Raw genomic sequence first — 12,577 nt, forward strand, 5'->3', positions numbered from 1 at the left:
GAGTGTTCACAAGTGTGCCTGGGGTAGAGTGAATGGGGGAAGAGCAGTGGATGATGCAATGGTGGTAGGGGTGAGGTAGCCTAGGGCCTTGCAGACCACTGTAAGGAACCACTGGAGGGTTTTGAGCAGAGGAGTGCCATGACTTCACTTTGGTTTTGAAAAACTCCCTCTGGCTGCAGAGTTGAGAAAAGATTGTAAGGGGCGCAAGGGTGGAAGAAAGGAGACCAGTTAGGCCGCCCTTGCAGCACCCAGGAGAGGGCAGTAACTGGGCCCCCAGGAGGTGGTAAGTGATCAGACTGTAGATTTGCTAGTGGACTGGATGTGAGGAGCAAGTGAGAAGAAAGGAATTAAGGTTTTTAACCTGAGCAATTTAAAGATGGACTTGCCATTAAATGAGATGGGAAAGGCTCACACAGATGGAGCATGTTTTGGGGAGGGAGAAGGGAGAGATCAGGAGCTTGGTTTGAGACCATGTTGAATTTAAGATACCTGTCAGAAAAGAGAGCCTGGTAGAAATGTTGAGGCCAGTTGGAGTTTAGGACAGAGGTCCTAGCTACAGACAGAAACATGGACATCACTGGCTAAAGATGGATTGACACCATTAATAGCGGCAAAGTGTCCCAGGCCTGGGCAATGCTGGAACTACAAGTAGCTGGTGCTGCGCACGTCCCATGCGGAATTCTGTGTCCAGGGCTGGGAACCCCTGTAAAAGGGGTACTGCTGGCCTGGACCATAGCCATAGAAGGGTATTGGGATGGTGGAGGTACAGAAATCATGGAAGCTTGCTGTGCACGAGGAGACCTGGGACCACGTGAGCACTGTGCCCACCCCCTGAGGGCCACCCTGTGGGAGGCCCTGGGAATGGGGTGAGAGCAAAAGGTGCCAGCTCTGAGAAGGCTAATTTTGGCTGGGGGTGAAGAGCCATTGCGGCTAATTCCTGGAGGAACTGTCCCCACTGCCATGGAAATGACTGGCAGAGGTTTTCAAAGTCCTTTTGACTTGAACTACAGGAAGAATTACACTTTACTGTGATCCTGTGCACACTTAGGAAAAGTTGAAACAAGTTTCCTAAAGCTTACTTATCGATAATTTCTATGGTCATTGCACTTTGGTATCTTCCATTCTATTTCTTTTTTAATGCTGATAGGGATCCACTAAATTGATTTCAGGATCCACTAAGGGATCCAGTCTGCAGTTTGAAACCCCTGGTCTCAGCACAACTGAACTCCACCCCTGGGTATTCACACTGCAGGAGGATTGAGGGTGGGTGCCTCTGGAATTCCAGCCTTAGGGAGTACTTTCCCCTGCCAGGCTACGTGCAGGTTGTGGAGAAGGTCCACCTCCTTGGCAGTACATTAAGTCCTATTATCCCACTTAAGCTAATCTTGCCCGGATCCCCCCATCCGAGGTTTGGCTTCGTGCGGACAGAATTCCAAGCGTGGATGACCCCGCAGGGTACCTAGATTAAGTGTTAAGCCTCTAAGTGAACACTCAAGACCTAAGGTGGAATGACCCCTGCAGAAATTAGGTGCAGAAGCAACTAGCCCCGGAGTCTACCAGCTCGGCGGAGTTCATTTGGTTACGGACAGTGGGTGCCAGGAGCATTGCGGGGGGACGGGGGGGGGCGGCAGGGATAAAGGGAGAAGACACGGGAGCGCAGTGTAGAGACCCAAACGTTTTCCCAAACGAACGCGCTGAGGGTCCTAGAGGAGCCGGAAGGGGCCGGGGCGGCTGTGGGAGGGTCTGAGAGGTGGGGGCGGGGAACTAGGGGTCTGCTTTCCTCCGTGCCCCCGCGCTCCCGCGGACTCGGCTGGTACTGATCCCCGGGCTTGGCCCCCTCCGGACGCGCACCAAGCTAGGTGCACCCAGCTGGCGCCCCTTGAGCCTCCAGCGCCCAGGAAGGAGGAAGGGGGAAGGGGTGGGTCGGGCACGAGCTGAGCAGGGAGAGGCTGGACTAACCGCCCAACTTCCTCCTTCAGCCCCTCCCTCCCGCACTCGCGGGCGAGCTTCGACCGAACGGAGCTAGTGGAAGACCGCGGTGCAGCTGGGGGCGGAGGGGCCAGGGTTCGCAGCAGCCCACGTGACCCCATTTCCCACCCGGTTCCAGCCCCCAGGTCCGGAGGCGGGGGCCTGGCGACCGACTCCCGGCCGGACTTCGCGGTGGGGCCGCCGCCCGCGAGTCCTATAGAGCCACCTGAGCCGGAGCCCGGAGGACGCAGTCGCTCCTCGCTGTCCGAGTCCCGCGCGCCGCGATGGGCCGGGGGAGCCGGCCGCCGCCGCCTTTGCTGCTGCTGATGCTACTGCTACTGCTACCGCCGTCTCCGATTCGGGCGCTCGCCCCTCGGATCAGCCTGCCTCTGGGTGAGTGCTGGGGCGACCCCGCGGGGGACGCGGGCTGGGGTCTGGGGGAGGGGAGGCGGCCGGAGAGGTGCCTCGCGCGGAGGTTGTGGTGACAAAGGAGGGAGGGAGGGAGGGGGTCTGTCGGAGGCTTGGGGTCCATTAGGACCCCTCCTCCTTTCAGAACGCTCCTGGGAAGGAGGGAGAGGAGAGGGGAGCTGTGGGGCAGCGGGCCCCTTTCTTCCATTCTTTTTAATGGACAGGGAGGGGATCTCTCGCCCGCTCTGTCGCCCCGGCTCGCCCCTTGGTAGGGCGCCCTTTCGGCGGTGGCGCCCCCCCTCGTTCCCCACCCCCGGTGCTGGCTGCCCGCTGGTCCGCCTGCCCATCTGCTTGTCTTTGATGCTGACCAGAGCCAGCCGCGGTGCCCCCACCCCCGCCCCCGAGGGCGGCGCGGAGTGGAGGGGGCCTTGGTTGCCGTCCCATAAACACTGGGGTCTGGTATTACAGCAAGTCGCAGCAGGACTCGGGAACCGCGGCGGGGCGGGTGCCCCATTCTCCCTCCGCCTCTTCATCCTGGTGGGCCAGCGCAGCCCGCCCCCACCGCGCAGGCTTGGTGGGATCCCCCCAGGGCCTGGGAGCGACCATACTAGGGATGGGGGCAGCTCTGGGCTCCGAGACTTCCAGGCCCTGGGAAGGACTGCTTCTCAGAGTCACCCTGGAGTACCATCCTCATTGGCCACGTCCCTCGCCTGGTGCTCACGTCTGCTTCTCTGGCCCCCTCCCTTCCAGCCCTCCACTCTCCCCTCTCCTTACCAACCCCCCCACCCCCGCCACTTTCATCTCGTTGCTTTTCCAAGTCTTTGAAATAAGAGGGACCTGGATTCCAGTCCCATTTCTGCTACTGGGCAAGTGAGCCCCTTTTCCCTGTGCCCTAGTTTCCTCATCTGTAAAATGGGCACTGTCATAGGTATTTTGCAAGGCTATCTTAGAGATTTCATGAAACCAGGTGTATTACTAGGCAACATATATAGATGCCCAATAATGTTTCTCCAAGCCCTTTAACTTGTTGGTTGTCACACTGAATGAATTAGAATAAAGGATGTATAAATTAGTGTTTACAGACTAAAATTGTACCAGCCTTCCTTCTCTTTACAGCATCCCACTTCTAAAAGCATTTCATTTACAAAAGGAAGGAGTGGCAGAATCAGTACTTAAATTAAGTCAGGGCCACTAGGGAAAACCCTACCTGAAATATTGCAGGATAATACTGAGAAGATGGCCTGGGTTCAAATCCTGCCTCAGCCACTAGGTAACCCTGTGACCTTGAGCAAGCTACTTAACCTCTCTGGGCCTTGATTTCCTCATCTGTAAAATAGGGATAATGATGGCACCCACCTCAAAGTTGTGAAGGTTAAATCATTTTCTGTTTGAAAAGTGCTTAGGGCAGGGCTTGATACGTAGAACCCGCTTAATAAGTGTTAACTATCATCATTGCTATGTGTTAAGCACAGGCTTCATTTTGGCATATCCTGCCCAGAGCTGGGGTTTGTTAGTTTGACTACAGCCCCTTGGGTGCTCCAGCTGGGTAAGTGAAGATAACAGGTGTATCTGGACCCAGGCCTGCTGCCTCGCTACTCTTTCTGTTGTGGCCACCACTCCCTTTGCCCTTAGACCCTCTCAGCTCTGCAAGAAGGCGAGGTGAGGGGGGAACAAAGGCTCTGATGGACTCTACTTCTGGCCCTGGGAAAGTTGGACTGGTTCACGGGGCCATGTCAACTGTAGCAGGTATTGTGTCCAACTCTGAAGCTGGCTGGGGACCACTCATAGTGTGAATGAAAGACAGAAGGGGGAGCTGTGCGGAGGAACTGAGAGGACCTGCTTCCTGAGAGCAGCTAGAACACTTGGTCATGACTACCCACTGCCCTGAAACCTGGCCCACTTCCACGTATTCAGCACCGTGGCCTGGCCGTAGTACAGGCTACTGTCACACACTAGCACCCCTTGCACAGGTCAGGTGGTGCTATGGTCTGGATGTCTGTGTACCCCCAAAATTCATATGTTAAAATCCTAACCCCCCAAAAGACTAAGACACTCAGGCTCACCTGTGAGAACCCACAGATGCACACATTTAGTTTATGGCACAGAGGTGCCCAGTTGAGGGGTGGAGGGCCTGAAATGCAGTTTATACTCTGCTTTCCAAGCTGTGGAGCCTAGAGAAAAAGACCTTCCGCTCTCTTCTTGAGGCTGGGACTACCCAGAGGGGACTTCTTTTTCTAGTTCCACCAAAGCCCTGGCATCGTTTAGCAGCACCCCAGCCCCTGAACTCGTGAGCATGTATCCACACTTTGCTGAGCTGCACTGCGCTGCACCCAGAGTGCTCGCCTCCCTGGCCTCCCTCCAGGACCTTGATCCCCGCTGCCCCCATCCCATCTACATGCAGGTCCTCCCAGCCGGCTGGGAGCCCCAGAGGGGGCTCCCCGGTGATTGAGCAGGCACACCCTCTGAGCATGGCCTGAGGCGGTTTCCTGCCTCATCCCTGGGGGCTCATCAGATGTTCCTGGCAGTGTGCCCATACCGGGCAAGCCCATGGTGACCATGGGATGCTGGGCTTGAAGCCCCAGGCCTCTCCCTCACAGAACAGGGAGAGAGGCATGGAACGGAGAACACACCCCGCTTCCTGCCACCTGCCCTCCTGTACTGAATTCCCACCCAGGCTCTCCAGGGGCCCGGATGCCTAGGGAGAATGGCCTGTGTCTGTGGTTTAAAACAAAATCCTTGGAAGTAGAGCATCCAGTTTGCATCTGAGGTCCTTCGTGTGGAACCCTCATTACTGTTGATCAGCAGCAGATTCCTGGGGCCATGAGGAGGGGGTGCCCCACTTGTGGTCTCACCCAGTGGACAGGAGTGGGAGGAGGACTGGGGGCTCCAGGGTCAGCTAGGCAAGCAGTGGCCTTAAGAGGAGGTTTCTTGTCTCTGTGAAAGGGACGCTTCAAAGAAGCATGTGGAATTTTGGTTCTGTTGCATCGGAGACTGTGCAGTGAGGACAGAGGCCTTGCAGTGGTCAGGAGCAGGAGAGACGCGGAGTGGAAGCAGTGGGCCTGGGCATGCCGTGCCTTCCAGCCTGGCCGTGCGGGCGGAAACCAGACAGCCTGCTGCTGTGCTCATGATAGTCATGTCGGATCCCCTTATTTGGGCAATTAAAAGGAGTTACTAATTACCCCCTGCCCCAGAAGTGCCTGGCTGGAAGACTCTGTACACAGTGTTTCCAAACTAGACTGAATATAAATCCCTGGGCCTGCAAACCGCAGTCAACAAAACCCCATTGAGCAGAGAGAAGAGCGCATTGGCCTGAATCAGCTGCTTGTCCTCTGACCTGGAGCGGGCACCCAGGGTCATGGCTGCCCTGAGAAGCCCCATGCAAGCCACTTTCGAAGTCTTTTGCTGGCTGGTTACCGGCCTCCCTCCTTGATGTGGCCTCAGCTTGACATGAGCATTTGTCTTCAGCTCTGTCCCGTGGGCTGGCATCTTCATGGCCCTTCAGCACAGAGCTGTAACCGTGGTGCTAACAGACGGCTCACCGCACAACCTGGGGCAAGTGCCCACCTCCTCCAAGCCCATTTTCACATTGGGAGTAATAGCAGGATCCATCTCTCAGGGTCCTGAGAGAATTACGTGAAATAATGTGTGTAAAGTGTTTGGCCCGGTGCTAGGTCCCCAGTAAAAGGTAGTGGCTACTCTTCTTTGTGGTGGAAATTCCCTGCCCGCCTTGCTGGGTGAGGTTATTTGCATCATTTGGGTAGATACTGGTGAGTGCTGGCTGTATACAGGCCCTCTGCTAGGTGCTAAGACCTTCTGGCCAGGGAATGAAGTGGTGCAGACCCCACCCCCTAACCTGGGGTAGGAGACCAAGCAAGTCGCCCGAGGGCTGACTGGAGGCCATCGTCAGGGGTCCTGCTTAATTTAGTCCACTTTTCAGGTGCTCCTGGTTCAGCTCTTTGAAAGTCCTCCTCTGCCCCGAGAACCTCCTCTGCCCGGGGCTGGACCGCACCTCTGCCTCCTCCGTGTCCCTGGTTGCCTCCACTCTGCCCTCTTCATAACCCACATGTAGCTGGGTGTTGAAATGCCTGTGTGCCAGCCCAGCAAAGCTCTGAGCTTGCACAACTTTTGGGGCATAGCTGGATACACCTGCACGTTCCTCTCCTAGACAGGGGAGACAGGATGGCACGGGGCCTGGAGAAAAAGCTGGACTCAGGTCATGTCCGTCACGCCTTCCTTTGTCCCCTTTCTTAGGGCCTGTGGCCCCACTCCCCCATCCCTGGGTGCTCAGGATCGGAGGCCTCTGATGTGGTCCTCCGTGTGGGTCGAGGGGGAAGAGGAGTGAGAGTACGTGAGACTCTCATGGTCTAGGCTGGCCTGACCTCAGGAGCTCCTGCTGCTGCTTTTTCCTAGCCAGCACCCCCGCCCCTCCCCCTGCCTCTCCTCTTCCTCGCATTCTGACCTCCCTGTCCTGGCAGTGCTCCCCCGAGTCCAGGATAGAAAGTAGAGCCCTGTGCGGTCCCCCTGGTCACTCTTCAGCCACCCACCACTCCTGTGTGACCGTCTCCACTATGGGGCAGGAACCAGCCCTTAGGTGGCACAGCTGGCGTCCTTATGTTTGTGTTCTACCATCCAGCACCTAGAAGAAGGTAGAAGGTAAGGTAGCAGGTATAGGGCTACTGTGGGCACCAGGCTTTTAGTATATTATTTCCACTTACATGGTAGATGGAATTATCCCCATTTTACAATTAAGGTAGCTGAGGTTCAGAGAAGAGAAGTATCTTGTCCACGTCACACAGTTCTGCCTTGCAAGCCTGCGACCTGACCTCTTCTCCGTGGGACTTGTTTGGTCTGCACTCATGGGTCCATCTGAGAAGCCCATCCTGACAGCTTAGTGGAGTTCAGAGAGGTGGGGGGCCTGTGGTGAGGAGGTTTCAGTGGGGATAATAGACAGTAGACAGAAACCTCTCATTTTATCTTCAATTCTTTTTTAAATTTTATTTATTTATTTATTTTTGGCTGTGTTGGGTCTTCATTGCTGTGCGCAGGCTTTCTCTAGTTGTAGTGAGCGGGCACTACTCTTTCGCTGTGGTGCGTGGGTTTCTCATTGCGGTGGCTTCTCTTGTTGCAGAGCATGGGCTCTAGGGGTGCGGGCTTCAGTAGTTGTGGCACGTGGGCTTAGCAGTTGTGGCTCATGGGCTTAGTTGCTCTGCGGCATGTGGGATCTTCCCGGACCAGGGCTCAAAGCCGTGTCCCCTGCATTGGCAGGTGGATTCCCAACCACTGCACCACCAGGGAAGCCCCGTATCTTTAATTCTAAAGAGGGGCCAAGTGAACTGACTTGCTGCCTCCCTCTTAGCCTCCCCTTGCCCATCCTCTGAGAGAGGTGTTAACTGGAAGAGGGAAGAAAACCACCCGGGAAGGAGCACCCAATGTGTGCTGGGTGCTGGCCTGGGGTATGGAGGTGCTATTGTTTCATCTCGTACAGATGAGGGACCCGAGGCTCTGAGAAGAGAACTCATATTGTCAGGGCCGTGCAGCTAGAAGTTTCGGGGCAAAGCCTTAGACCACAAGCTCTCTGCCTCAAGAATCACATTCTTCCCATGAGAACATCTGGCTCCTGCTTCACCTGTGAAATGTACAAAAGCAGTGAAATGACCCAGCTCAGCCTTTGAATAATTGACAGGTTATGTATTTCCATCTGGTAAAGAAACCTATTGAGGTCACTCCTTGGATGGGACAAGGGATCCAGCTAAGGCCCTGATGGCACAGCCATGGTCGGAAATAGGGCAGACCCGGCAGACTTGGCCAGGAGCGCGGTGCACCAGAGACTGGGGCAGACAGACGTTTGCAAACGGGGGAGCAACAGGCCAGAGCCAGCATGGAGATATATTTTGTTTGGCATCCAAGTGTTTTAGAAAAATTTTAATTAGTCACCAATATTTAAAACTCAGGAAATTTTCTATAAAAATCCAGGTTTCCAGTTCTTCTGAAGACCTGATGAGGCTTAGCCCTCATTGCATTGAGTAGCAATGGTCTGCGAGGAAGCAGCAGCTACCCCTTCAGAGGGGCTCCTGCCTGTAGGAGGCTCCACCCCCACCTGCCCTTGTCCCCTTCCCTGTACAAGTGGGCTTCCGAGGTGGTCAGGAGCTGGGGGTTTACTCAGAGCAAGGATGAGGAGTGGGGGTGGGGTGGGCGGCATGGGTAGGACCAATCCTAATTGTTGGTGGCCCCCTAACCCTGGAAGCTTGGCATTTCCACATGCTGTGTTTATTTGGTCTTCCCAGCAACCCTGCGAGGGCTCCCTCCCAGAAATGGCAGGTATCTTGTCTAACTGGTCAGTGATAATACTCAGGACTCACACACAGACCTTGTGACTCTCCTTTCCGGTCCCTGTGGCCTCTCCCATCTCCCTGCAGCTCTTTCAGCTGTCACACTTCCATCTAGACCCTGGGATTCCAGGACTGAGCTCTGGGGAGGGGACAGGGCAAGGGCCATGCTTCTCAGACACACTCTCGCGATCGTGAGGCTTCAGGACCTCTGGACTGCCCCCTTTGAATCTGGTGTCAGTCCCTGGACCAGAGCACCCTGAATTGGGACTTGGGACACTCTTAGTCATTCATTCAATCAACAAATGTTTATTGAACAACTCCTTGGAACTCCCCTGGCCAGATGATACAAATATGGGCTGCAAATAATAAGACAGTTTTGATCCTCAAGGATCAAAGCTTGGTGAGGGAGACAGGGCATCTGAGGCCCATCATTGTCAAATAATGTGGCCAGTGCACTGCGAGAGGTGTGAGCAGGAAACGATGGGTGCACAGGGAAGGGGCTCTTGCCCAGCTGGGGATTCAGGAAGGCCTCCTGGAGGAGGTGATACCGAGCTGAGTCTCAAAGGATGAGTAGGAGTTAGTCAAAAGGAAGAGCATTCTGGGCAGGGAGACTGCCTGGGCAAAGACTGGCGAGGAGAAATAGGACCTTGAGTCAAAGTTCACTCCTTTAAAATGGGAGGGGGATGTGGCAAGGGCTGGCGAGTCAGGGGCTGGGACATAGGGACACGGGACCGTGACAGTCCCCAGAGAGCCCTCTGACCTCTGTAGCACCTGGGCTGGGGGCAGGGGCCAGATGGGAGGCTGCTGCAGTGGCTCGGGTGAGAGAGGGCAGTGGCCCAGTTCAGGCCCAAGGTAGCGGGGATGGTGAGGGGAATAGATTTGGATAGTATTGAGGAGGGAGTCTTGGCAGGTTTTGAGCATGGATTAGATGTCCACGGTGAGGGAGAGGGAGATAGAAAGTGCGACTCACAGGTTTCCAGCCCGCTGAGCTGTGCCACCCAAAGATGCAAGATCCCAAGCCGAGGAGTGGTCTGGAAGGGGGCAGTGGAGGCGGTGCCCGTGGAGGGCCTCCTGCATAGTGGGGTCTGGCATACTGGAGGACGACCTACATACTGGAGGATGAAGAGATTTGGGAGTTGCCAGCATCCAGGACATTGAAGCGATGGGCATGGATGTGTGGCCCGAGGGCCAAGGGCCGACCCCAGTGAACAAGAACATTCAAGAGCGAGGCCTGGAGAGGCTGCAGGTGATTATTAATACAGACTCTGGAGCCGGTGACCCACGTTCAAATCCCAGCTCCACCGCTCTTCCTAACTGGGTAACTGAGGGCAAGTCATTTCACGTGTGCCTCGGTTCTCTCGCCCGAAAAAAGCAGATGGTAATTCCTACCTGACAACCTGGCCAGAAGTACGTGCACCAGCCCAGTTAAAGTGCTGAGTAAGTGCTACAGAGCATCAGCTCCTGGAGGGATGGAGGCCTGGGGGGAGTGTGAAGGAGACGTCAGGCGACCCTTGAGACCAGTGTGGCAGACCCCCAGAGGAGAGAGGACCCCCGCCAGGCCGTGCCCCTCGGCGTCTGGGGTTTGGCAGCGAGGCAATGCCTGGGCCCTGGCGAGTATGGGCCTGGTTCAGGCCTGATCCCCAGGCAGGGAGTGAGTGGGAGGTAAGGGACGGAGATGGCGCTGGGTGGCTCTTCTCCTCAGGAGTTTGGCTGAAAAGGGAGGAGGGAGGCACACACATTTCTAGGATAGATATCGAGGGAAAATAAAATTCTTTGAGAGGCAGAGGTTGATGACACAGGATTCAGTTTCTGAGGAGATGGAGGATGGGAAGTTGAGGTTGTTTATGCCTGATGGCCCCAGTTTCCTTAGAAAAGGGGGGCCTCTGAGAGGAGGAAGATGGGGGTAGAGGCTTCAGGAGAGAGGGGATGGCCAGCCCCGGGGCAGAGGGCCGGAGGAGCTGACCTTAGTCCTTGGTGGGCGGGTGGGGGTCAGGCTTCCAAGGTGATGGCGGCTCATGACAGGTCCTGGGTTAAGACTCTGTTGTCCAGATGGACACAAGGGGAGTGTCTGTGAGGGGTGGGGGCCACCGGGTGATTCTGGCAGGAGCACTTGGCCAGCTCACCTGGGGCGGTAGCAGCAGCCAGCTGGGAAGCGGGCTTTCCCGAGCGTGCATGCCCCAGGAACACAGGACGTTTCTAGGCTGGGTTCCCTTGATTTCTTGCCTCTTTCTTGGTTACCCCAGTCCATGGGGAGCACTTGTGGCACACAGTCCCCTTCCCCTATCAAGAGTGACCCTTGCCTGGCTGGGGTCTCTACCCTGGCATTGGCCTGTTGACAGCAGTTTGGCGTGCCGCTTCCAGCCCGTCTGGCCACCCTGCCCTGACACTGGGCGGTGGGGAAGGAGGACGCGCAAACAGGTCGGCGGCATCCAGGTGGATGGCTGCCTTGCCCTAGTTTGCTGCTGAATCAGCGCTTCTGTCCTGGAGGTGGTGCTTCTGCTGGCGCAAGTGGGTCCAAGGGTCCTGTGTGACTCCCTGGGGAAGAGGTGCTCCAACAGAGCCTTGGGAGGCTCTCAGGGATTTGTCCAGGGCCCAGACCCCTCTCTGGGGACCTTGTGATTCAAGCCGAGGGGCAGCTAGCTGCCCACCATGCCCCACCCCTGTTCCCACTGGGGGCACCTTCCAGGCCCTGACTCCGCAGGGAAGCTGGTGTCTTCTGGCCTAGTCCTGCTGGGGCCTGTGGGCGGCGGGCTGTTAAGGCCAGGTCAGCGTCAGCTGGGGTGCCCCCGGAGCCACAGTGGAGGGAAAGGTGGGGCGGGGCTCTGAGTCACGGCCCTGCTGCAGCGCCTGGTTGGTAGGGTGGGGACCGCCCGGGGCGGGGATGGTGCTGAGCCCTGTTTGCATCTCACCCCAGAGAGCTCCACTTCCGGCTGAGTCACAGGCCAGGGGAGAATCTCTAGATGAGGCTGGGGGCTGAGTTGTTCCCGCATCACTTCCTGCTGAGAGCCCAGGCCCTGAGGGTGTGGGAGTGGGGCTCTGCAGGTAGCGCTGACCCTCTCCGAGGGTGAGGGTGAGGGCGGGCGAGGCCCAGGGTGGAGAGGGCTCAAGGCCTTGAGGTGGGACAGCCCCAGGCCTGCCGCCATCCTGCCTTCTTGGAGCCCTGGAGAAGCCACTGGCTCAGGCCTGCCCAGGCTAGATGGGACGGCTTCATCCCACCTGGGAGAACTGGCCATGGCTTCAGGCAGCCCAGCTTTCTCTGCACTGGACTAGCCTGCTGGGTGGAGGGTGTGGAGGATGTCTGAGCAGCACAGGTAGCCCAGGAGACCGCACAAGACACTCTCTTTCCACACAGAGAGCAGGGTGGACACTAAGACTGACCCCGAGGTGGGCCAGCACTCACGGAGCTGAGTGCACAAACACCTCCTTTTAGTCGCCTCTGCAGATAGTACCCCAGAGCGAACACACAAGCATGGACAAGCCCTGTGGTAGGGTGTACACGCACACAAACACACACACGGGCAAGCTGAGGCAGGAACCCCACTCAGAACACCGCCGAGCAGGGACCACCTCTCACAAAGCATGGGCCCGTGACACCGGCCCGTGTCTGAGCTGTTGCTCTCTGCTTGGCCGTGAGCCCCTCATGTGACCAGACGCAGGCCTAGGTTAGAATGGCCCAGGACGAGTTTGTTAGCCATGAGGAACAGGGAGGCCCAGCTCTTCAAAGCAACCCTGTTTCTCTGGCAGCTCTCGCTGGGCTGGATTTTCCTGCAGGGCTTTTTGGTTTTGTTTTTGATCCACTCAAGTGTTGATCATGTGCCAGATACTGTGCCAACACTGCGAAGTTGTTTTGAGTAAAGCTCCCAGTAAATGTG

The 12,577-nt window shown here is 56.6% G+C and overlaps 1 protein-coding gene across 3 annotated transcripts in view; it reads left to right on the top strand.

Annotated features, from left to right (window-relative positions):
• Positions 1 to 12,577, top strand: part of SEMA4B (semaphorin 4B) — an 87,752-nt gene that overhangs the window by 60,930 nt on the left and 14,245 nt on the right. For 2 of the 3 annotated variants that reach the window (XM_073799858.1, XM_073799859.1), the window contains one exon: positions 2,108 to 2,361. In XM_073799858.1, coding sequence (XP_073655959.1) covers positions 2,253 to 2,361 — 109 coding nt within the window. In that variant the 5' untranslated portion in view covers positions 2,108 to 2,252. Of the gene's footprint in view, positions 1 to 2,000; positions 2,362 to 12,577 lie in introns of those variants that run through there. The other variant, XM_033852143.2, reaches the window with a different exon arrangement.

Source organism: Tursiops truncatus, chromosome 2 (genome assembly GCF_011762595.2).
Source record: "Tursiops truncatus isolate mTurTru1 chromosome 2, mTurTru1.mat.Y, whole genome shotgun sequence".
NCBI lineage: Eukaryota > Metazoa > Chordata > Mammalia > Artiodactyla > Delphinidae > Tursiops > Tursiops truncatus.